General features: G+C 44.8%; 1 protein-coding gene across 10 annotated transcripts in view; it reads right to left on the bottom strand.

Moving 5' to 3' along the window:
* sdk2b (sidekick cell adhesion molecule 2b) overlaps window positions 1–26,335 on the bottom strand; it is a 298,546-nt gene that overhangs the window by 53,104 nt on the left and 219,107 nt on the right. For all 10 annotated transcript variants that reach the window (XM_013133839.4, XM_013133840.4, XM_020046793.3 and 7 more), the window contains exons 3-8: window positions 20,201–20,307; window positions 17,024–17,171; window positions 3,178–3,311; window positions 1,022–1,133; window positions 527–717; window positions 40–123 (exon numbers count right to left, since the gene is read on the bottom strand). In XM_013133839.4, the coding sequence (XP_012989293.1) occupies window positions 40–123; window positions 527–717; window positions 1,022–1,133; window positions 3,178–3,311; window positions 17,024–17,171; window positions 20,201–20,307 (776 nt within the window). The remainder of the gene's footprint in view (window positions 1–39; window positions 124–526; window positions 718–1,021; window positions 1,134–3,177; window positions 3,312–17,023; window positions 17,172–20,200; window positions 20,308–26,335) is intronic.

Raw genomic sequence — 26,335 nt, 5'->3', positions numbered from 1 at the left:
ACACACACACACATAAAACTATATGTGCATGTATCTCACCTCTTGCCTGGCAGGGGATATCCACCACTTTCTCCATCTCAGCAGTGATATGCTTCTCTGGTTCCTTTACAAACTGCGGAGGCTCTGAAGGAGAGAAAGTTATGGAGGTACGGAAAGGACAGACATCTGGATCAAATAAAAAACCTTCAGGAGTACAAAATCCACTTAAAATCTCCCGAATGTCACACGATTTATGCTAAGCCCTTTTTATTGCAACAGACATGTTTATGAAGGTATGATTCATTCTCTAAAATCTGCGCGGATCATATGTTTATGAACACAAATCAAATACCAACAGAAAACGTGGCACACGTGTCCAAAAACCGTTTTCTCATTACGGCTATTCGCGTGCACATTGATGGCAAAAGAATGACTTCAAGTCCCCGAAAAGTTTCACTGTAAATCGAGTCTATAACCCAACGAAAAGCGAAGGGGTCCCAACACATCCGGAAGACTCCATAGGTGTACGTCACGGCTGCATTCTTACCTTGTACATGTAGGAAGGCCCCAGAGTTGACAGACGGCACGCTGCTGCTACGAAGGACCGCCTCACACTCATAGAACCCGGAGTCACTAACCACAGGGCTGATGATGGTCAACCTGCGGTTGAAGTCACTCAGACCACTGGTGACCAGAACCCCGTTCTTCCTCCAGGTGATGCTGAGTTTGATCAGCGGCCTGGTAGAACGACATCATTAAAGCCACCGCGGTGAGCAGACAAAACCTCCATTTTGAATGTCATTGGCCAATTGAACGAGCCAAACGCAGACAGGTTGATATTTGACTTGTTAATCAGCCGTTACATTCACCGCGACAATTTTTTTTTTAAATAATAGCGCGCCCGGGAAAATGATCCGCCGGAATCAATCAGGCTGGTGATGAGCCAGCGACGACAGAATAGACATTAGTGACGAGCCAGAGTATGTTGTCACAGAGGGGGTGCGGGAGGGACGGGGTGTGAGGCGGGGGGGGGGGGGTCTACCTGGCATTGGCGACACACTCCATTGTGACTTCAGACGTGCCAGAAACAACGCTGGTGTTCCTGGGGGGGATAATGATGGTGGGGGCAATGGGATCGGCAGGACCTCCCACATCTGGAAAGAGAGGAGAGGAGGATGTCAACACAACACAGTCAAATGGTGTTCTCTCTGTTTATGAGAGTAACTCTATACACAACAGATGTCATACAGTATAATGGAGAGAATTTCAGACGGCTCACTATAAGTCAATATAAAGCTATGGCTCACTTTCAGCGGTGCTGTACGTTATGTTGCATTTCATTTCCAGTGGGCAGAGTGGATAAGTGAGTGTGTCTGTTTGTGTGTGTGTGAGGACATTTGAGATAATGGAACTGACCGGAGCATATAAAAGAACAGCCCACTGGCCGTTCCTAATACGATTTGCTATGGAACAGGACCAATTGGGAAATATTGCTAAGAAACCAATAGAAAGGCTGTAAAAGAGGGCCCATTTTGGAGAGCTAGGGAGAGAAAGATTGAGAGAGAGTGTGTGTGAGTGCACGGATGCCTCCCTCTAAGCTGATTTAGTGTCAGTTATGTTGGTGGACCCCCGGAAGGCCCCTGGGGATAATGCTGTGTCAAGGACCTCCCTACAAGGACTGAGACACACAGCTCAGCATGCAGATACACACTGCTGCAGCCTGAAGGGCTGAATGACCTTCATAGGGACCCAGTGTGTGTGTGTGGGTGGGTGTGTGTGCGCAGGTTTGCGTCGGATATATAATTTTGTAAACGGGTGAAAATGTAAATCGTCGCCTTCCACCTTTCTGCGGCAGCATGGGACACTTTCCTGACAGATACTCTGGGCGGTTACTGAGGTCTAAGCCCGAATGCGGTGCTCATGGTAATCACGTTGGAGGTCAAAGGATGTTTCCCGCTGTTGACAAGCAGCAGACATATTTAGGACGGGGAGACTAACTCTCCGTTGATACAAACAGATCTCTTCATAAAGTGACTGAACGACTGAATATCGGTCCGCCTGCCCATTAGCAGGTTATAATTGCAGAAGCTGACGTTAGGAGAATATATATTTAATTGTGTGCTGCACCAGAACATACTGGTTATTCCCAACCCTAATCCTTTCAGTTTAATATTAAGTTTGGCTGGATGGCTCAGGTACATGGTTCACCAAAAGATGTTCATCTTCTTGACTTCACCATAGACGTTTGTTAACTTCCAATATAAATGCTAACCTCCTTCGCCTCCTACCGATGTTGGCTGCAACCACAGACAATCTCCACTGTCCAAATTCCTGCCGTCTGTTCTGCCAGACTAAGACCCTTAATGGCCTCTTCCCCTCTACTCCAACTTTCAACTGAACCAGCGCCACCATACCAACCATAGCTGACCCAAACTCTCTGTCTGATCTGGCCAGCTAGAACAGCTACCTCTACTCCTGCGAGATATTCAGCCTGTCTGAGTTCTGTTCTAATCAACCCTGTCTCTGTTCTGTGCCACAGGCCATGTCTGCCCCACTCTCTATAGTCAAAGTAGCTCCACCTTGAACTGCACCTGCTCACTTTTTATACCCTCTGTGGTCCTGTGGATACGTTTCACCCCTCTGCCTCATCAGGCCGTGTGTGTTGGTCTGCTTTTCAACCCTCTGCCTCATCAGGTCGTGTGTGTTTGTCGGCTTTTCACCCCTCTGCCTCATCAGGTCGTGTGTGTTTGTCTGCTTTTCACCCCTCTGCCTCATCAGGCCGTGTGTGTTTGTCTGCTTTTCACCCCTCTGCCTCATCAGGCCGTGTGTATTTGTCTGCTTTTCACCCCTCTGCCTCATCAGGCCGTGTGTGTTTGTCTGCTTTTCACCCCTCTGCCTCATCAGGCTGTGTGTGTTTGTCTGCTTTTCACCCCTCTGCCTCATCAGGTCGTGTGTGTTTGTCTGCTTTTCACCCCCTGCCTCATCAGGTCGTGTGTGTTTGTCGGCTTTTTACCCCTCTGCCTCATCAGGCCGTGTGTGTTTGTCGGCTTTTCACCCCTCTGCCTCATCAGGCCGTGTGTGTTTGTCTGCTTTTCACCGGACAACAGCTGCGTCTTTGCCCGTCTTCAAAATGCGTTTAGCCTTGTGAAGACTTCTCCATGTATGCCCCCCCCCCAATATGGCTAAAGCTCTACTTACTTTCAACCGACAGGGTGATGGGTTGGCTGGTCTTGTTCTCTCCATTCTTGTCATTGACAGCCTGCACATAGTAGCGTCCAGCATCCGGGGCCACCGTGGACAGGATGACCAGCGTGTTGTCCAGGGTAATGGCTCTGTGAATCATACGGACACATTCGGTCACCACCGGGAAAGGGATGACGTCCAGGTATTTGCGGCTGAACTAATTACAATCCCAGCTCAGTTGTCTTCCCGTCGTGTGAATTAGCCTCTCCGCAACGACCCCCACCCACCCCACCCCCCTCCCCCCAACCCTGAGCAATGCAGACCAGTGGAGTGAGACTTAGACCTCCTCTGGCTGCAGTCTACCAATTACAGCCCCGCCTCTGTTTACAATCAATGTTTGCTTATTATCAGCGCCTGTTCAACAATTTGGAGCTGAATTGCATGTTCCGAGTGGTTGCCCCTGACCCTCTTTCCCCCCACCCAAATCTAACTCATTCTCTCTCGCTCCTCCAGGAGCCTGCATACTAATGCGAATGCACCTCACACCCCGAGCAACAGAAACGGCCAGCCACGCCGCTGAGCGCCAGGCGAGCACACACAAACACGCACACACCAAAATACACCTCTGAGGTATATTAATTACTTCATATCGCAACCTCTGAGATTACAGTTGTACTGGGTATATAACATCTGACATTGAGTATTAGCACACCTATATAAACTCAGTCCTCAGACTTAACATTTCCCTACCTGTGGTGCTCAGTGCCCTGAACCTCGCAACCTTCAGAATAACCAAGGCTCCGGTATTGATAATCACCCCGTGTTCTGGAGACTTAACGAGCATGCACTCGACAACCAGCAGCTCCGGTTAGATGTTGTTGTGAATTACGCCGCTTGTAAATAAGTGGCCGGGCTGTGCGTCAGGGATGGTGTGCTCGCTTCTGTTTTTCCGTTCAGAGTGGAGGGGTGCTGGGATTGGCTTCCAGTCGTGCGTGCTCGTTTCAGCCCTATATAACATTAGGCCGCACTGCCGGTCCTGCGCAGCAAGGGTGCTACTCTTAGCCTGGCAATACGGCCCTCCAATCACCAACAAAAATGAACACACAAATAAACACACGCCGGCGCTCCCAAGGACCCACGTACGCACACGCACACAACCTTCCACCACAGGTTAGATAATGTCGATGTGAGCGCAGGCCGGCCGTATCCGGGCCTGTTCAGTAGCAGCCAGAGGTCTGGCTAGTCACTAATGAAAAGACAACGAGACACCGACGAAAACAACGGCAGCGCCACCACGGGAGACCGACCGACTGACGCGCTGTGTGTGTGTGTGTGTGTACATATTCTATAGGCACTAATCATGGCTAACAAGTTCCAAGCGATTGGCAGACTGAATGTAATGTACTGTATGCCCAAGCGAGAAAGCCTCATTTGGGATTCCCGGAGTGCTTGGCTTCACTAGACAGAGGCTTAGGATCCACATTTAATATTTAATACCACCGCCCGAGCTCATCACCCGTGGAGACACATCCTGACCATCGCCATGAATTATGGATTCTCATAAGGATGTGGACACGTTGAACTGTCCGGAGCATTAAATGAACCCCGGGTGATTCCCAGGACCTTTCAGACGGGAACACTGGAATGATGCAGGAGCTTATAGGAGTCAGTGTATATATATATATATATATATATATATTAATTATAGTTTCTGAATACTATATACGGGATGACATCCACACTGTGTCTCTGAATACTATATACGGGATGACATCCACACTGTGTCTCTGAATACTATATACGGGATGACATCCACACTGTGTCTCTGAATACTATAGACAGGATGTCATCCACACTGTGTCTCTGAATACTATATACGGGATGACATCCACACTGTGTCTCTGAATACTATAGACAGGATGTCATCCACACTGTGTCTCTGAATACTATATACGGGATGACATCCACACTGTGTCTCTGAATACTATAGACAGGATGTCATCCACACCGTGTATCTGAATACTATAGACAGGATGTCATCCACACCGTGTATCTGAATCCTACAGACATGATATCATCGAGACCATGTATCTGAATACTACAGACAGGATACCATCGAGACCGTGTATCTGAATACTATAGACAGGATACCATCGAGACCGTGTATCTGAATCCTACAGACATGATATCATCGAGACCATGTATCTGAATACTACAGACAGGATACCATCGAGACCGTGTATCTGAATACTATAGACAGGATACCATCGAGACCGTGTATCTGAATACTATAGACAGGATATCATCCACACTGTTTACTTGAATACTATATACAGGATATCCTACACACTGTGTACCTGAACAGTATAGACAGGATATCATCTACACTGTTTACTTGAACACTACAGACAGGATATCATCCACCCAAACAGATACAGTAAACTAAGGCTGCTGTCTGTCTCATTCCATCTCTCCCAGCTACACGCATATGATAATGACACAGATGGATCTACATGTATACTCCAAGGGATGGCTTGAACGACGGGAGCCAAGAATTGGAGTAACTAAGATGACATGTTTTTAGTGGTGACCTCAGTGTGATCTAATCTGTTCCTCTCCATGTCCATTGAAATCCCTTTTGTTTTTTTATTTCACTGGAAAATAGCAACATTTATATTAAACAACAAAAGTGGGAAAATACATCTGAAATTCTAAGAAACCACATTTCATTAAATGATAACATACAGTGCCGTGCATTTTTTTGTGTGCAAATAGTTGCAAGTGAGAAGGACAAGTGAAAATAGATGAATATTGGTAATTGTGGCCTTTGCTCACAGCAAAATGTCACATATCGTGCTGCTGTGATTGTGCCTTGCAGTTTTCTGCCTAACAGATACAAGGGTAATTCTTGAGGGCAATTTGTACAAAGTCATGGTACTTCATAATTCTGGGTCTGTCACATTGGCCAGGTACTCTGCCACTTCGTACTCTTTGTTTGGAGCAAGGTAGCATTCCAGTTTGCTCTGGGCTTTTTGGGGTCAAACCGTGTGTCAAAATCTTTTCTCATTTTGGTTGTGTCTAACTGCGTCGCTCTCTCTGTTTCTCTCTGTCACTCACTCTGTTTCCGTTTCTCGTCGTTTCTCTCCTACATAATCGGGACAAAACCAATCTCAGCAGTGTGCACGTTTAAATTTGCGTGCTTGAGAAAGAGAGAGAAAGCATATGGGTGTGTGCGGGTGTGCATGAGCTTGTGTCAACAAGCCTATGAGCGCTTAGACGGACGGAACATCTTAAAAATCTAAAGTTTTCCTTTGATTTAAGACCAATTGTTATTCCACTGTAACAGTTCCAATCACTCTGCCGGGAGGCTGCATGGCAGAAGGCTGGACAGCAGGCAGTGGCTCTGAGGTATTTTGGCAGCCTAGACAGCTTGTAGCGGGAGCTGAGCCTGGCTGTGCAGATTCCTGGAGGCGTCATGTATAGCCATTTGTAATTATTTCCAATCTAGGGTGTATTGATTTATTGGACGCCATGCGAGATGAAAAAGGTTGACAGTTAAAATGCATAACGGTAACACGTCTGGCGTTGTGTGGAAGTGTCTGTGTGGAAGAGTGAGCTACACTTCATGTTGTTCACATAGCGTGACCAGGCACACTACAGACACACAACGGAAACGAGGTACGTCGTGATGGTCTTTCTCTCTCAGTCTCTATTTCTGTGTCCCTCCCCACCCCCAGACTTCCATTACTTCTAGACAAACGGCCATGGCCAGCCTCCCCCAGGAGAGAGAGGGGTCAGGGGGGATCAAGCGACTCAAACCAGAGCGGACAGAAAGCACACTGCCCGTGCCTTCAACTGGCTCCAGCGGACAGTGCGCTGATGAAAAGCTACAGCCCCGGGGAGGGTGGGAGGGAGGGAGGGAGAGAGGGTGGGAGGGAGGGAGGGAGGGAGAGAGGGTGGGAGGGAGGGAGGGAGGGAGGGAGGGAGGGAGGGTGGGAGGGAGGGAGGGAGAGAGGGAAGGAGAGGCTGGTCATCATAAAACAGCCACTTGGTTTTCTCACTTGTGGTCGACTGCTTGACACTCCATTACCAACTGCTTGATGTTATATTCTCTCATAGAATGTCAAAGCATGGCCAGTCGGACCTCTTCTCATGCCTGTCTGGGGCGTGGGCCCGGGCACTGTGGCCAGATTATTCTAAGCATCATCCATTTGATTGATCACGTAACTGTCACTAGGGGTCATCTCTCATTGAGCCTTTCACGGTTCACCACCGAGCCCACCCAGACAGGTCAACTAGGACTAATCCAACACAGCTCACTTAATCCAACTACACGCATTCACACATGCACAAGGATACACACATATGCATGCACAATGCACACGCACATGCACAACACACAGAACACACCACACACATGAACCCCCCCCCCTCCCCCCCCCACACACACACACACACATTTACCACAATGAGTGATAGAGAATCCATAGTGGACTGGCAGTAGGGGATGGTTTCAGCCCCATTGATTGACCACTCTCTCCAAAGAGCAGAACTGCTAATTGCACGGCATTGGATGTTCCTCATCATTGCCAGTGGTCTCCTCCACACGCCTCTCCGGGTAGACCACGTTACAACGGCTCGTTCACCGCCACGGCGACACGGCTGTGGAGCTGCAGCGCTAAGAGATAAATCCATGACTCTGCGTATTGAGAGGCAGGGGAAACAGATGTGTCCGCGCTAAAAGAGATGGCTGCGGGAGGAAGGCGGACAGGATCCGGCCGGTCTCCTCTTGACCTCCTTGGACCTGCTTCGCCGTCCAATCTGGCAAACTGTGCAATTCAGACTAAATGTGTTTACTGAAATAGCCTGATTATACATTGGGGAGAACAAGTATTTGATACACTGCCGATTTTGCAGGTTTTCCCACTTACAAAGCATGTAGAAGTCTGTAATTTCTATTATAGGTACAATTCAACTGTGAGAGACAAAAATCCAGAAAATCACATTGTATGATTTTTAAATAATGAATTAGCATTTTATTGCATGACATAAGTATTTGATCACCTACCAACCAGTAAAAATTCCAACTCTCACAGACCTGTTAGTTTTTCTTTAAGAAGCCCTCCTGTTCTCCACTCATTACCTGTATTAACTGCACCTGTTTGAACTTGTTACCTGTATAAAAGACACCTGTCCACACACTCAATCAAACAGACTCCAATCTCTCAACAATGGCCAAGACCAGAGAGCTGTGTAAGGACATCAGGGATAAAATTGTAGACCTGCACAAGGTATGGGCTACAGGACAATAGGCACGCAGTTTGGTGAGAAGGCAACAACTGTTGGCGCAATTATTAGAAAATGGAAGAAGTTCAAGATGAAGGTCAATCTCCCTCGGTCTGGGGCTCCATGCAAGATCTCACCTCGTGGGGCATCAATGATCGTGAGGAAGGTGAGGGATAAGCCCAGAACTACACGGCAGGACCTGGTCAATGGCCTGAGGAGAGCTGGGACCACAGTCTCAAAGAAAACCATTAGTAACACACTATGCCATCATGGATTAAAATCCTGCAGCGCACGCAAGATCCCCCTGCTCATGCCAGCGCATGTCCAGGCCCGTTTGAAGTTTGCCAATGACCATCTGGATGATCCAGAGGAGGAATGGGAGAAGGTCATGTGGTCTGATGAGACAAAAATTTTGCTTTTTGGTCTAAACTCCACTCGCCGTGTTTGGAGGAAGAAGAAGGACGAATACAACCCCAAGAACACCATCCCAAATGTGAAGCATGGAGGTGGAAACGTCATTCTTTGGGGATGCTTTTCTGCAAAGGGGACAGGACGACTGCACCGTATTGAGGGGAGGATGTATGGGGCCATGTATCGCGATATCTCGGCCAACAACCTCCTTCCCTCAGTAAGAGCATTGAAGATGGGTCGTGGCTGGGTCTTCCAGCATGACAACGACCCGAAACACACAGCAAGGGCAACTAAGGAGTGACTCCGTAAGAAGCCTCTCAAGGTCCTGGAGTGGCCTAGCCAGTTTCCAGACCTGAACCCAATAGAAAATAATTGGAGGGAGCTGATGGTCCGTATTGGCCAGCGACAGCCCCGAAACCTGAAGGATCTGGAGAAGGTCTGTATGGAGGAGTGGGCCAAAATCTCAGATCTTTGTAATTGCAAACAAAGGTTTCTTTATCAAATATTAAGTTCAGCTTTCCTGATGTATCAAATACTTATGTCATGCAATAAAATGCTAATTAATTACTTAAAAATCATACAATGTGATTTTCTGGATTTTTGTTTTAGATTCTTTCACTCACAGTTGAAGAGTACCTATGATAAAAATTACAGACCTCTACATGGTTTGTATATGTGAAAACCTGCAAAATCGGCAGTGTATCAAATACTTGTTCTCCCCACTGTATAGAGCATTAGTCTGGTGAATAACACAAGAAATCACAGTGCCTGAATGGAAAAAGGCCCTTTCAATTGCGCACCTATTCAATAATGGAAGAGTAATGACTATTAGAGCTAAATAAGTGCTTTTTCTCCCATCTGCTTCAGCCGGTCCTGGCACACTGCATTTCAATGAGCCCGGGATCCGGACAGAAAAACAATCCACGGTATTGGACACACTATACCTGTTCAGGAGAGTTGGGATCAATCATTTGCAGAAAAGCAACTTGGAAACAAAGAAAGCTGTTTGGCTTTTTCTTCTGTGAACAGACGACTATTCTGTTTAGATCAAAGGGACATCCGAGGTCTGTTTTTATAGCCAGAATGGTCCCGAAGGATCACAATGAAGAGTATAAAGTAGTCAACCAACGCACAGAACTCTTTCTCGGAGACAAGGACGTTGGGAGTCTGTGAGGACAGAGCAGTGCTAGCCGTTGCCAAAAAGAACAGCTGCATAGGCAGCATGGCATAGGGAGAGAGCAGTTGCAGGCCCACTATGAAACATTGCCTTTGTCAAGGGGAAACTGGAGGCAGGAGAGCCAAGATGGGGGATTTTACAGTGAGTAAAATTAGTAAAATGTAGATGAAGGCCAATGATGGAGATACACCATCCAACTCTCCGGCACCAGACTGAGTGCTGATATATACTGTCAGAGTTTAGCAGTCCAGTTATTCAGCGACAGTGGTCAACACGTCGCAGGGCTTAGAAAAAAAAACGGAGTACTGCACAGACTACGAAAACCTGTTGAACTTCTACTGAAAAAAAAGTATGCATTTTTATCCGTTTAAGAGTGCCGTCGAGAGTATTTTGGATTGCTCAAAAAACGCTAAATGTTTCTAATCGTTGAATTCAGTTGAATGAGAGCGTGTGTTTCCATTTGCTGGCTGGCAGACAGACAGATAAAGACAGTTGCCTTACTGACACTTAGATGAGGAACGTATATGATTACAGGACTTTTCTGTTTCACCGAGCTGACCGTTTAGAGTTCTCCAGGTCTTGAGGGAACACACGCAAGGGACTATGTAACGGTCTGTGAAGACCTAGGTAATATAATACAGTTGGTTTTGTAGCTCAGTTGGCAGAGAATTGTGTTTGTGTGGCCAGATGTTTGGGGCAATTTCCCATGGGGGTCCATGGGGGTCCAGTATTACAACGGAAGCATTAACTACATTAAGTTGCTGTGGATAAAAGCATCTGGTAAATCACTTCAAATGTCCTGATCCACCATGGTACGTACCGCCACTTCAACATCCATTCTCAGCCAACGTGGGTTGAATGGCTCCCTCAATAAGCTCCTCTCCTCAACAATAGCTGAATGTAAATTAGACGTTTATTCAACGTCTTTAAAGGTGAAATAATGCGAGATCATTGCCTCTGAATTTCAAGGGAAACTGATTTCTCAGTGTCTGTCTCCGAGCAGTAACCCACGCCAGCGGAAGTAAACCAGTGTCCTTGGAATCCAAAGCCACAGAAGATGGTACAGTTTCTCCCTCCTGCCTTTTCATCCACCCAGCTATGGGGGAAGGCAGCAATGAGACACAGACACCCACACACACTCACACACACACACACACTTGCAGACTTTGTATTGTAATGTTATAGTGTGACAGAAGTAGTAAGAAGTGTCAAGGTGCCAAAGCAGAAGTTAAAGTAGAAGGAGGGCTCCTCCTGGGGTCAACCGTATTAGATTTCAGAAGATGTTAGATTACTTCCATATTATAACTGCTGTTATTCTGGGCATTTTTTATAGTTGTACAGTAGAAAGGAAGGAAGGACGGGTGTGGAGAAACCCTAGAGAGTCTGCAAATTACACTTATGACACCTTGCCTCCATACAAAGTCACAGAGATAAAGATGGAGAAAAAGCATGAGAGAAAAGGAGAGACTGGAGAGAAAAAATATAAGTTGAGAACAAAGAGAACGACTTTTTGGTGGTACAGTATATTGCCTTATTATCAATGCCCTCATTATGTTCTCTCCAAAAAAAACCCTGTGCCCTGGAAGTTAGTGGAACTATAAAACGGACAGATGAACAGACAGAAAGACAGATGGACGGACGGACAAACAGACCGACTGACAGATAGAGACATTTCATACGTAGATAGATGTTAGCCAGATAGATGAATTATAAATCCATGATAGCCAGATAGATGAAATACACTCACCTAAATGATTATTAGGAACACCATACTAATACTGTGTTTGACCCCCTTTCGCCTTCAGAACTGCCTTAATTCTACATAGCATTGATTCAACAAGGTGCTGAAAGCATTCTTTAGAAATTCTGGCCCATATTGATAGGATAGCATCTTGCAGTTGATGGAGATTTGTGGGATGCACATCCAGGGCACGAAGCTCCCATTCCACCACATCCCAAAGATGCTCTATTGGGTTGAGATCTGGTGACTGTGGGGGCCATTTCAGTACAGTGAACTCATTGTCATGTTCAAGAAACCAATTTGAAATGATTCGAGCTTTGTGACATGGTGCATTATCCTGCTGGAAGTAGCCATCAGAGGATGGGTACATGGTGGTCATAAAGGGATGGACATGGTCAGAAACAATGCTCAGGTAGGCCGTGGCATTTAAACGATGCCCAATTGGCACTAAGGGGCCTAAAGTGTGCCAAGAAAACATCCCCCACACCATTACACCACCACCACCAGCCTGCACAGTGGTAATAAGGCATGATGGATCCATGTTCTCATTCGGTTTACGCCAAATTCTGAGTCTACAATCTGAATGTCTCAACAGAAATCGCAAGGCATTTTCGCCCACAGGACTGCCGCATACTGGATGTTTTTCCCTTTTCACACCATTCTTTGTAAACCCTAGAAATGGTTGTGCGTGAAAATCCCAGTAACTGAGCAGATTGTGAAATACTCAGACCGGCCCGTCTGGCACCAACAACCATGCCACGCTCAAAATTGCTTAAATCACCTTTCTTTCCCATTCTGACATTCAGTTTGGAGTTCAGGAGATTGTCTTGACCAGGACCACACCCCTAAATGCATTGAAGCAACTGCCATGTGATTGGTTGATAAGATAATTGCATTAATGAGAAATTGAACAGGTGTTCCTAATAATCCTTTAGGTATATAGGTAAGTGATAGCTAGATAGATAGATGATATATACTGTATATAGGTGATACATGGATGATACATAGATAATACCCAGATAGATTGTACATATATAGTTATATAGAACGTTGACAGATGATAGACAGGTACATGGTAGCCCCCACTCCCCCACAGGCATTGAAGCTACTACAGAGTGGATCTTGATTCAAATTCTATTCAATTATTGTCTGAAAAAAATCAGACCGCGATATCACCAATGCTCATTTGCACAGAGTAACCTTGGCTAGTTCGTGTGGAATTAGCAAATGAGGATCTCGAGAGCAGAAGGCAAGGACGGCAGTGTTAAAAAGGCACCCAGTGGGTGGCCCTAGGCCTGACAGAAAGAGAGGGAGAATTTGTGTGTTTGTGTGTGTGTGTGTTTGGGGGGTGGGGGGGGGGGTTGTGTTGTAGTGTTTTGGAATGTCACAATGTCACATTTGGTAAACTACAGGTTAGGGCCTCTACAACTGACTTATTAGTCAGAAGGTTGCTATCATTTTCATTACCCAATGTTTTAGTTCAACTTTACTCCAACTAACTTGTCTATCCCCCTTCCATCTCCTTTCATTGTCAACCAGGCTGGGAGATGATTACTGACGATACCATCAGATAAGGAAGCCTTAGTTTAACCAAGGTCACCTCCCTGAATGAATACAGGCAAACATGATGAAAGGGTGGGTCACCTTTACCACACACGCACACACACACACACACACACACACACACACACACACACACTGTCCTTTCGCACTAAGAAACCAGCCAAAATGAAAAAGAAACCAAAACCCAATTAACAAAGCTGTCCCCTTGGCTGAAGCAGCTGCCCAGCGCCGCCTCCTATCGTGGAAGTAGTATCTGGAGCCAATCCTTCCACTGAAAATGAGCAGGGCTCCCAGTCTCCCATTCGGCTGGCTGCTAAGTGAGAGAGCGTGAAAATGAGAGCCTCTTCCCAAAAGCACCTCTCTATTTGCCCCCTTTTCCATTTTAAGTGGAAAAATGAGAAACCAAGACAAGAATCCCATTTGAAGCTGTCAGTGGCTCCACGTGGAGCTCAGAGCCCAGCAGAGACCCTGGCCTGGCCCCATTTAGACTGATAGTACCAGGCCTCTCTCTGACCTGGTAAACAAGTATCCCTAGCCTTCTCGACTCCATTTGCAATAAGAGAGTGGAGGATAGGCCCTGGGAGTACATTTAACTTTGGCCAAAAGCTCTCTGAAGTAATAGAGACATAGTTACCTTACAGACAGATACAATCTCTCCCTCTGTCTGTCTGTCTGTTTTGTTGTCATTCTGTCTCTTGCTGTCTCTCTCTCTGTTGCCTTGCATGTGTCCCTGTCTCCCTCTTTCACCCTTCAGTCTGAAACTTTTCAATTCTATTTCATTTTATTGGACTTTATTGACTTTATTGACATTTGTTTGCACAGCAAAACCAAGTAGAAAAACCTGCTAACAAAATAATCATTTCTTTACTAAACAAGTTTTAAAAATGTATAATTGACTGTATTTGTATTTACAGTGTGTAAAAACGTGCAAATAGTTATGTGTAAGAATGTCACAAATAAATAAAAAGATGAATATTGGGTAGGTTCCCCATGTTGTTTTTGCTCCACTGTTTGCCCTGTTCTCGTGAAAATAGGCCACAGATCTTACAGCTGTGATAGCACATTGCAAAATTTCCCCAAACATAGTCTCTCCACATCTCTCTATGTTTAAGTCTCTCTGTAACACTGGGACACAAACCTCTGCCACATGAAAACTTCAAACACACAGATGAAGCCTACTCCTACCAACACATTAGAATGAACAGTACATTCACAGAAACAGACAACGCATCCATTGTAACAGCCAACATCTTGAGGGGAAATACGGTTTTAACAACAATGACAGAGTAGCAGATGAACAGTGAAAGAAAGAAGAGACAGGCAGAGAGAGACAGACAGAGAAAAAGAGAGAGCGAGACAGAGAGACAGAGAGAGAGACCTAGAGGAAGAAAGAGAGACGGAGAGAGTCAGAAAATAAGTGAGGAAGAGCGTGAGAGATATCTGAAATCTATTGGACCTAAAACATAGAGAGCCAGAAACCAAGACCCGCGCCAATATTACTGGGAAATCCTAAAAGAAACAGACTCTCAGAAGAAAACAAGAAAAACACATCAAACATCAACTAACTGAAACGGAAGTATCAATTGATGCAAACATTTTCTGGCAACACTCCCTAAAAAAGTCAGATTGAGAAGAATATGGAAGTACCACAAAAAAGAATTTGAAACAAAATAAATAAACTAAAACAACTTGAATCTGCTATCAAAGATAACCGTAATCCAAAAGTTGAAATATTGGAAAAAATACAGGCACTTAAACCCAAAAACGTGTGGTATGATTGGGGTATTACATTAAGGATAAAATACACATATTATAATTTCAACATTGCCATAGTCAAAGGCTATTTCCCAGACCTCTGGAACCAGGGACTAATAACATAATGTTTTAAGAACAGAAACAAATTTGATCCCAACAAATACTGAAGCATTTGTGTCAACTGCAACCTGGGCAAACTATTCTGTGCCACCATAAAAAGCAGATTAATGCATTATCTTAGAACACAATGTGTTCTAAGATAATGCAATGTTCTGAGCAACAGTCAGACTGGATTCCTACCAAATTATCAAAACTAATATTTATACCCTTCACACCATCGACAAACACCTAAATCAAAACAAAACACCTAAATCAAAACATCTTCTGCTTCACAGATTTTGAAAAGGCATTTGATTCAGGTTGACATGAAGGAATTTTACTCAAACTAATTGAAAGTATTTTGGAGAGGAAAAAGATATGATATTATTAAATCAACATACACATATAACAAATGTCCAGTCAAAATTGGAGATAAACAGAATAGAATAACAGAATTATTTTCTCAAGGACATGAAGTAAAACAATGGAACAACTTAAGCTCAAGCCTATTTAACAACAATATCAATGAATTGACTGAAATGCTTGAACAATCTACAGCCTCAGGACTCACTCTTAACAACACAGCCTCCTGTATGCAACAAAATGCCTCCTGTATGCAAATTATCTGCTTCTACTGTCACCAACTAAAGAGGGCCTACAGCATCATTTTGATACACTGCATCCGTTCTGCCAGACCTGAGCACTGACAGTCAATCTAAAAAAGACAAAGATGATGATATTCCAATAAAGATCCAGATATACTTTCTTATTATGCTCCACTCACATAGAACACACATATGCTTACACATATCTGGGACAACAAATGGGCTCCATAGGGAGGTTCAACCTGGCAGTGAATGAACTGTGAGATAATGCTAGGAGAGCATTTGATGCCATTAAAAGATTAATCAAATTGCACTATATGTCATTGACGCGTGGGGATCACTTAGAAAACAAGAAATTGACAAATGGGACAAACACCAAACTGAAACCCTAAATGCAGAACTCTGTAAGAGCATCCTGAGAGTCCGGAGAAAACCCCCAAACAACCCATGTAAAGCAGAACTAGGCCAATTCCCTCTTCTGATTAATATACAAAAAAATGCTGAATCATTTTAAAGACAGACAATGGGAGACAGGGAGAGAAAGGGACAGAGAGAGGGAGAAAGAGAGACAGGGAGACAGAGAGAGGGAGACAGGGAGAGAGGGGGAGAGGGAGACAGGGAGAGAATCAGACAGACAGAGAGGGAGACGGACAGAGAGAGAGACAGAATAAGAGTTCAGACAAAGCATCATATGCCCTACAGTACACAGGGATGACGGGTGTATACAGTACACAGGGACGACGGGTGTCTACAGTACACAAGGATGACGGGTGTCTACAGTACATGGGGATGATGGGTGTCTACAGTACACAGGGATGACGGGTGTCTACAGTACACAGGGATGACGGGTGTCTACAAGTACAAGGGGATGACGGGTGTCTACAGTACATGAGGATGACGGGTGTCTATAAGTACAAGGGGATGACGGGTGTCTACAAGGACACAGGGATGATGGGTGTCTATAGTACACAGGGATGACGGGTGTATACAGCACATGGGGATGACAGGTGTCTACAGTGCATGGGGATGACGGGTGTCTACAGTAGATGGGGATGATGGGTATCTACAGTACATGGGGATGATGGGTGTCTACAGCACATGGGGATGACAGGTGTCTACAGTAAATGGGGATGATGGGTGTCTACAGCACATGGGGATGACAGGTGTCTCCAGCACATGGGGATGACAGGTGTCTACAGTAGATGGGGATGATGGGTGTCTTACATGCGGCTGCTGGGTGGTATCTTGCGTCCGTCCCTGAACCATGTGACTTGAGGCTGGGGAAAGCTTCTGATGCGCGGGGCAGGAACCACTGCCCCCTCCCCCTGAGAGACGGACTGGGTGCGCTCGCCTTCCTCAAAACTGCCCATAACTAAGGGAAGAAAAAGAAGAGAACCAAAGAAAAAGATGAGTTAGTCGTAAGGAGAATAGAATTCTCATCAAGTTAAACATTGTCAGTCTCATCATCAACGGATAGCTGTGAAACAGTAGCTTCAATTTATCTTCATTATCCAAAAGTTGTTACAATGATACTATAGGGTTATGCAGTCAATGTCACTATAGGGTTATGCAGTCACTGTCAATGATACTACAGGGTTATGCAGTCACTGTCAATGGTACTACAGGGTTATGCAGTCACTGTCAATTATACTATAAGGTTATGCAGTCCCTGTCAATAGAAAGAGAGAGAGACAAAGAGAGAGGGTGAGAGGGAGACAGGGAGAGAAGCAGACAGACAGAGAGGGAGACAGAGAGGGAGGAAGAGAATGAGACAGACAGAGAGGGAGGGAGACTAAGAGAGAGGGAGACAGAGTAAGAGTTCAGACAAAGCATCATATGCCCTACAGTACACAGGGATGACGGGTGTCTACAGTACACAGGGATGACGGGTGTCTACAGTACACAGGGATGACGGGTGTCTACAGTACACAGGGATGACGGGTGTCTACAGTACACAGGGATGACGGGTGTCTACAGTACACAGGGATGACGGGTGTCTAAAGCACACAGGGATGACGGGTGTCTACAGTACACAGGGATGACGGGTGTCTACAGTACACAGGGATGACGGGTGTCTAAAGCACACAGGGATGACGGGTGTCTACAGTACACAGGGATGACGGGTGTCTACAGTACACAGGGATGACGGGTGTCTGAGACAATAGGGTTGAGAACTCACTTTTCTATGACACTATGTAGGACATGAAAGACTGAGAGTTAGTGATTAAAAAGGTAACAATTTTTCCTCCACTGAGTAGAGATTGAGAATCAAAAAAGAGATCTCCAAACCCATGTGAATACAAAATCATACAGTAAATTAAGCAATAAATATGTCATATGTGATACATGCCTACATATTTACACTTTGAACTAAAACATATTTAATACCTCCAGAATGTGTAGAATGATATTGGTCGACGGTGGCAAAATATCAAATGTCTGTTTCTTTCAAAGAGAATAAATCTGTAATCTGGCTTTACTGTGCTGCTTGGCATCCAAATGGAGTAGTGTTCATTAGAGTAGTGTTCAAATCCCTCGACTTTGATGTTGGTGTTTGGCCAATATACTGTCATTGATGTCCCTAATCTGCCACTCCTCTCTGTTCTGTGTTGCTCTTTCAGAGGTGTTTCTGCAATCCTGCATTGTCTGGGCTCAATAGGAGGACTCAATCTAACCTCCCTTTGCTCCCTTTACATTAGTCTCTCGCTCCCCAGCCTCTCTACCTTTATTCCTCCCCATTTCTCCTCCTTTTGCTTCTCCCTCCGCTGCATTTACATTTCATTTACATTTTAGTCATTTAGCAGACACTCTTATCCAGAACCACTTACAGTATTGAGTGGTTGTTTTTCTCTCTCCATTCTGGCACCCTGTTGGAGTCATACAAACTAGCAAGCGCTGAGAACTGAGCTAGCTAGTGGACCTGCAGATCTGCTTTACTCCCTGGCTACTCGGTTTAAAAGAGGCAGAATGAGAGAGTGGGACAGGAGAACGAGAGAGTGAAGCAGGAAGGGAAAAACTGGAGAAAGAGAGGTAGGAGATAGAAAAAGCAAAAAGAGAGCAGCAGATATTAAAAGAGAGAAGCTGTGAAAAACTGAGCGATTACAGGAGAGGATGAAAGAGAGAAAGGAGGTACTATGTGCGGGAGTGAAAAGGACTGCGTTTTAGAGAGACTGTCGGGAGAAATAGAGAGAGACTTGTGAAAGGGGTTTGGGGTGTTTGTACCACGCCGCCAGGGACTACCCCAGTGGAACCTGGTGTGCCTCTGTTTAACTCCCCTGCCTGACTTTACAGTTCATTTGGGAGAAACCCGGGGTCACACAGAAACAAGATCTCACAGTCTCACCTCAATGTGTGACGTTTGTGGAGCTAAACGTCTAGGTGTGAAGTGAAAGCAAACATATATTTTCTGTGGCTGGAATTACTGATAAAAGATGAGCATGGCCCAACCACAGGGATGGTTAGGGTTAGGTAGTATGGTTAGGTCCAGGTGTTATGGTAAAAGGATATATTTAAGGTTAACGTTAGGTATTAAGGTTAGGGTTTGAAAGACTTTTCTCTAGATGGATTCAGTCTCACAACCCTATCATAGTGGTTGGTTTACTGACCCATCAATCATCTCCATCCACGAAACCCTAGCAAACAGCCAATCTATACAATAATAGCACTCGCCACTGCCCCAGTTGCTGGATCTCAAGTCATATATTCGCGTTATCAACAAGACAAACATCTCATATTGACCCCCATCTGTGGAGACGAGTCTCCACAAGGAGTCACATGTCCCTGGCATGTTAAAGCACAAGCAGGTCCAATCCCACTGTGAGATTAAGGCAAACTGAGAGATGAATTCAGCGTGATTCCAGTTTGGCCCCCTCATCGGTGTGCTCGCCCTGACAAACGACTATAACACTGTGGTGGGGAGACTCGTGGAGGAGCTCCAGGGAGGGGGGGAGGGGACTTGTTGAACTCTAACCTGAATTTATGGAGACATATTCAAAAATCTCTGGTTCAGCTGGAGAGGAGCAGATGTTGTTGACAAAGGAGCGAATAAACTAAGTGGCAGTCGTATTTTAAAATGGTGGTAAGTTAAAAACAACAGCACAACATAATCTATCTAATGACAGGCTAGAGTGGACCAGCTGTTGGGGTGGGGGGGCAGTGGCTCAGGAAATGAGATGCAGGTAGATCTTTTTTACCCCCCCCCACACAGCTGGCCCACTCTCCAACACACCACTCTCCCTCAGAGGGCACCTAGTGCATCTTGATACAGTCACTCTGTCTCTCAGAAGGGACTCACGCTTCCTGCAATCAATACTGGAGTAAAATTAACTGGCGCACACACACACACACACACACACACACATCTAGACACACACAAACACGTACGCACACACAGTCACTTACATGCCACCTGTACTTCAGTCCTCCTCTGCAGTAAGGCCCCCACCCGGTTCCTGACGATACATCTGTACAAGCCAGCGTGGGACCGGTCCAAGGAGGGAATCAGGTACCTGCAAAACACACACACACACACATATTATGTCTGGAACACACACATTACACACGTGTCAAAAGTGCCTGGAACACACCTGAAAGATTTACTGAAAGTGGAACACGACAGGACAGTTGGACACCCAACAAGATGGGAACATAGGATGCCCGTCAGAGTGCTGGAGAACAATACATTAATGTAGCTGGGCTGGAACATTGCAGCATTGCAGGTCTTATGTGTGTGTGTGTGTGTGTGTGTGCGCTTGTATCTAGCAGCCTCTGCCCACCAGCCCACCCACAGAATTCCTGTGACCTTGAGTTTAATTTACAGCCACAGACTTGCTGTTTCACCTCCCGGCCATATGGGGGCAACCAAACACATCATTTAGTACACTACCATTAGTCTGACATTATAATAACGTCCAATGAATGATAGAGCACAAACTCACTTTGCAGGTCATCACGCTCTCTGAGTCTGGCTGCAGAGGGTGAAATGTCTGCTTTGAAAGCGAGGGATAATACACAAAGGGCTGACCACATGAAAGTAGAAAAACAAAGGAATGCAGAGATAACATCTAGACTAGACACATTTTGCTCCTGGGGTTGCAATGAATATTTTCTCACTGTAAAATGTTACTAAAATAATTCTATACCCATTGTTTATAAAGATTTCTTTGCACTCAAAATGTCTGGTTTTTATTTAGGTGATTATTTTCAAGCTGGTGCCAAGAAATGTAGTACATTTGTATTTATTTAAATATTTAACCTTTATTCTAGCAGGGTGCTATGTCATGTTGCTAATTAATGTAAGCCGATTATAACTTCTACACAGTCCATTTGTTATATTCATTTTAAATTATGTTGACATTCTCACAAATAAATAACATGTATAAAATATATTTCTTTCCTCAAAACTCCCATTAGCTGAATTGGACTCCCTTGCGAGCCAGATTCGGAGTGCCGGCCATATATTTGATCCTCCTTATCTAGACTTTCCTTGGCGAGTAAGTAACTGGAAACTTTTTAACGGTCTCCAGTTTCAATGTGTTTGAAACTGGAATCAATCACAAGCCCTGGAGTTGGTGGTCAGATTCCTCGTAGCGCCAGACTCCACTACACCAAATATATTCTCTGTCCTTCGGTCTGTTATAGTTCTCTACTCTTAAGTTTTCATTTCCAAAAGTAAGACAGACATTTTACCACACATATTCAGGTGTAGGTGAGATGGTGTAGGTCAAAGGCGCTTATACAATAAGGCCAATAGGAGGAGCTGCTCACAATTCCTGGACAACAGGGATACAAATAACATCAACATGCTTTATGATATGAGCTTGGCCGATTAATATGCAGTAAATGAAATAATTCCAGCATTCCACATGGTTCCTGTCAGTGATCCAGCAGTCCGGAAGTTAGATATGCAGGTACATAATCTGGAGAATTTAAGCAACAAATGACTACAGAGGGAAAGCTCTCCATGACCCCTCGGATCAGTGCTGTGAGAAAGAACACAGAGAGAGAGAATGAGGGACGCGAAAGAACAGACACATGGATGGACAGAGAGAATGAGAAAGGAAGAGAGTGGGAAGGAAAGAGAGGTGAAGAGAGAATGAGAGAGGAGAGAGAGAGAAGAAAGGGGATATGGGGAGGGATGGAGAGAGAGATTGGGAGACGGAGAAGAGGACAGAGATGAAGAGAGAGAGAGGGAAGGAGAGCCTGGAGTTGGGTCCCAAGTCTTTAAAAATCTATTGACCTCAGATGTAGATCAATAGACACAATAGGGTGGGCAAGGTAAAGAGATCTGGCCAAATAGAGGAGAACAGAAGGAGGGAGGCAGGCAATGGAGGGATGAGGAGGACAGCGACAGAACACAGAGACAGAGAGAAAGGAGGAAGTGATAGGGAGACACAGGGAGGGAAAAACCAAAAGCAGTCCAGCCTGACACACACAACGTGTTTTTGGGCTTAGGTTAGAGCCCATCACTGTTTGAGACCCTGCTCACCACTATGTTGCCATGCCCACTATGGGCTTTTTGCATCTATTCGTCTAGATGTTCTGGAGATGGCTGGATGCACCGTGGCTTCACGTCAATGTGTTGACTGTCTCCTCTCATGCAAGGGAAAGACAAGGTATGACGCGAGATCTTCGACTTCGATATGGCTGAGTAGAACGCCAAGAGGCATGACATGAGGAACATGACATGACGGCACAGCTGAGACCTTAACACCTTAAAGAAGTAGCCAGCGAGCCACCTGGAGGGAGGGGCTGAACGCGGGACAAAGAGGAAGAGACTGTGATGGACAGGGACCCAGGCTGATAGCGTGATAGGGGGATCAGGGGGTGGGAGGAGTTGGAAAGGGCTGTAATACCTGTTCCATAATGAGGTATCAAACCATATTAGCTCTGGGGGGCAACGCCAGCCAACTGTACTCAATTACTTGGAGTTTGAAGTCTATTAGTGCTAATCGACTAATTAGGAGCGAGAGGTAAACTGGTGACTTTACCGAGGCTTCTCCTGTGTTTGCAAGGGAAATTAACACCTCAGACAGCGGCTAGCACAATAGTAAACAGAATGGGTGTTTTGTACGTGCATAGCGCCACAAGTAAAACAAGAAACATTAGTTTGAGTAACTGCTGAGGGAGAGGACTGAATCAGAGGGATCCAGCGAAGAGGAGAGATATCGAACGTGGAAGGAAGGAAGGAAGGAAGGAAGAAAGGGAGGGAGGAAGGAAAGAAGGAAGGGAGGAAGGAAGGAAGGAAGGGAGGAAGGGTGTAGGAGAGAAAGTTGACAGGTGGTGTTTCGTGCTCCATAGTCTAACCTTGCAAAGGCCTGTGGAGAATTCAGTCCTCCATCTTGAGCAAGAACCTTCAGGGTGACTTTAACTCGTTTTCTCTCCCTTTCTCTCTTTATCTGTTTCTCTATCGCTCGCCCTACATACTCCTCTCTCCCTCCCTCCCTCCCTCCCTCCCTCCCTCTCTCTCTCTCTCTCTCTGCCTGGCCCTCTCATCCCCCTCTCTCCCTCACTCCTTTGCTCTCTCATGAATACAATTAACCTTTGCAGAACTGAGTGCGTGGTGTGTGTCACCCAGCAGGTTGGAGGAGTCAGCAGGCCGCTGGGATGTCGGACAGTGATTGATTGATGTTCCTGTGGACGGTTCCTCTGTGTCAAGTCCCCCTTTAATTAGCCCAGGGAGGAGTGGAGAGAGGGATGAAGGGATGGATGGAGAGGGGGGAGAGGAGACGAAAAGAAAGAAAATAGAGGGATGAGAAGGGATTGGGACTGAAGTGAGAGAATGATGGAATGAAGGGATGAAGAGTGTAGAAGAAAAGTATTTAAAGGGGAATTGAGGGAAGGAAGAGCAATCTGATGAAGAGAGGAAGAGACGGATGAAATTAGGAAGGAAAAAGAGGAATTAGAGGGTCTGGTGGGACTGGTATTTCTGACCAGGCAGATATAGACATGAAAGGTAATATGAATAATTTTTTTGGATTCCCAAATAGGAATAAAATTATCGAAATAAACTTGGAGTTATGCAATGGTATTATGTGACCTTCCCACACTGTGGAAAAAATCATGCGGTTCATTACGATACAGCTGCAAAACATTTGAACAAAGTGAATGAGGCTGATGCCTTTTAAATAAATATTGAAGGTATTATGCTGGTGCCATGATGATCGATGCTTGGCTGTCTTTTGACTGACAAAAAACAACCCAGTTATTCATATTCATCTCATCATGTAGGCAAGCCTACTGGCACTGAATCTGGGGGCTGTTGGCTTAAGTGCACCTGCCAAAACTAGAACAGTTTAATATGCAATGGAAACACATCAAACTTTAGATTTTCATTCAGTACATGAAAAGTTCATCAGAAAGTGTGTTTAATCGCACACTGTTCTTCATCCGCAAAAAGTCAAGTGTTTGGTGAAAACACACCACTGGTGGGAACATTTGCACATCTCTTTACGTAGAGTTTTGAATACAGGCATGAATCTCTGTCGCAAACCTCACACACTCTCATACTCTCTGACTCACAGTTCCACACCAAAGAGACAGTGAGAGACAGTTATAGAGAGAAAAGAGGGAGACAATGATAGATGGAGTGGGAGGGAAAGATGGAGAGAGTTAGACAGAGAAGAGGGAGACAGACAGAAGATAGCTGCGTAAAATGCTAATAAAAACAGAATGCAATGATGTGCAATCATCAGCATTTATCCCTGTTTTAAATTTTTAAATGTTTTCATACAAAGACCACATATCTAATGTTTTAACTGAGAAATGTTATTGTTTTTGGAATAATACATGCTCATTTTGAATTTGATGCCAGCAACACATGTTAAAGAAGTTGGGAAAGGGGCATGTTTACCACTGTGTTGCATCACCTCTTCTTTTAACAATATTCTGTTAGCGTTTGGGAACTGAGGAGACCAATAGCTGTAGTTTTGAAAGTAAAATGTATTGCCATTCTTGCTAAATACAGGATTTCAGCTGCTCAACATTTCAGGCTCTCCATTGTCATATTTTTGGTTTCATAATGCGCCAAAAGTCTGGACTGCAGGCAGGCCAGTTTAGCACTCAAACTGTTTTACTACAGAGCCATGCTGTTGTAATACATGCAGAATGTTTTGGCATTGTCTTTCTGAAATAAGCAAAGTCTTCCCTGAAAAAGACATTGTTTGGATGGCAGCATTTGTTGCTCCAAAACCTGTATATATTGTTCAGCATTAAATGTGACTTCACAGATGTGCAAATCACACATGACATGTGCACAAATGCACCCCCATACCATCACGGATGCTGGCTTTTGAACTGTGTGCTGATAAGAAGCTGGATGGTCCCTCTCCTATTTAGTTCGGCGGACGTAGCGTCCATGATTCACACAAAAAAATTACATTTTGATTTGTCAGAAAACAGGAACGTTTTACACTGCCTCAGTCCATCTGAAATGAGCTCAGGCTCAGAGAAGGCAGCAACATTTCTGGATCTTTTTAGTACATGGTTTCTTCTTTGCAGTGATTTCCACTCCCAAATTGTCTCTGTTTTTAATGCAGTGCCACCTGAGGGCCAGAAGATCACAGCCATCCAATATTGGTTTTCAGCCTTTACCTTGCATACAGAGATTTCCCGGATTCTCTGAATCATTTTATGGTATTAGTTACTGTAAATTATGAAATCCCCAAAAATGTTACGTTGAGAGACGCAATTCTTAAATTGTTGCACTTTTTGCCCACACACTCTTTCACAGAGTGGTGAACCCCTCCCCATCCTCACTTCTGACTGACCCATCTTCTCTGGAATGATCTTTTTATACCCAATCATGTTACTGTAGCCAATTGACCTAATTAGTTGTGTGATATTCCACCAGGTATAGTTTTTTAACATTACACAGATTTTCCAGTCTTTTGTTGCCTCTGTCCCAACTTCTTTGAAATGTGTTGCTGGCATCAAATTCAAAGTGGGCATATCTGTTTCAAGAAACAATGAAATATCTCAGTTTCAACATTTGATATGTTGTCTTTTCACTATTTTCTATTGAACATATGGTTTAAATGATTTGCACATCATGGCATTCAGTATATATACAAATGTTTTGCAGCACCACAACTTTTTTGGAAACAGAGTTGTATATAGATATAGATATTGATATATGATAGGTAAAAGACAGAAATAAATAAATTAATAAATACAGTAGATACAGTAGAAATCCACAGTGAAGCCAGTGTTCAGGATACTCGCTTTGCTACACAGTTCAGTGTCTGCTAGGTCTCTGTACTGCACAGGGCATCCTAACTAATCAAACTACTCAGAGAACTGTTGCTTGTTTGTTCAAGGAAAATAAAGGAAATGTTACTTTCTACCCAGGCAAAATGTGGGCTGCCTATGGTCTTTCACAGACAGCTGAGGGATGGTGTGTCTCACACAAATCCACACAAATACACAAGCATATACATGTAAAATGCATGCAAAAAGCATACACACAAATTCATGCACACACACACACACACACTCCCCCACACACTCAATAATTCACTCGCTCAATCAACCAATAAT

Source organism: Esox lucius, chromosome 5, assembly GCF_011004845.1.
Source record: "Esox lucius isolate fEsoLuc1 chromosome 5, fEsoLuc1.pri, whole genome shotgun sequence".
In the NCBI taxonomy this organism is placed as follows: Eukaryota; Metazoa; Chordata; class Actinopteri; order Esociformes; family Esocidae; genus Esox; species Esox lucius.
Note: the sequence above shows the minus strand (reverse complement) of the source record. Positions and strands in the feature narration are given on the sequence as shown.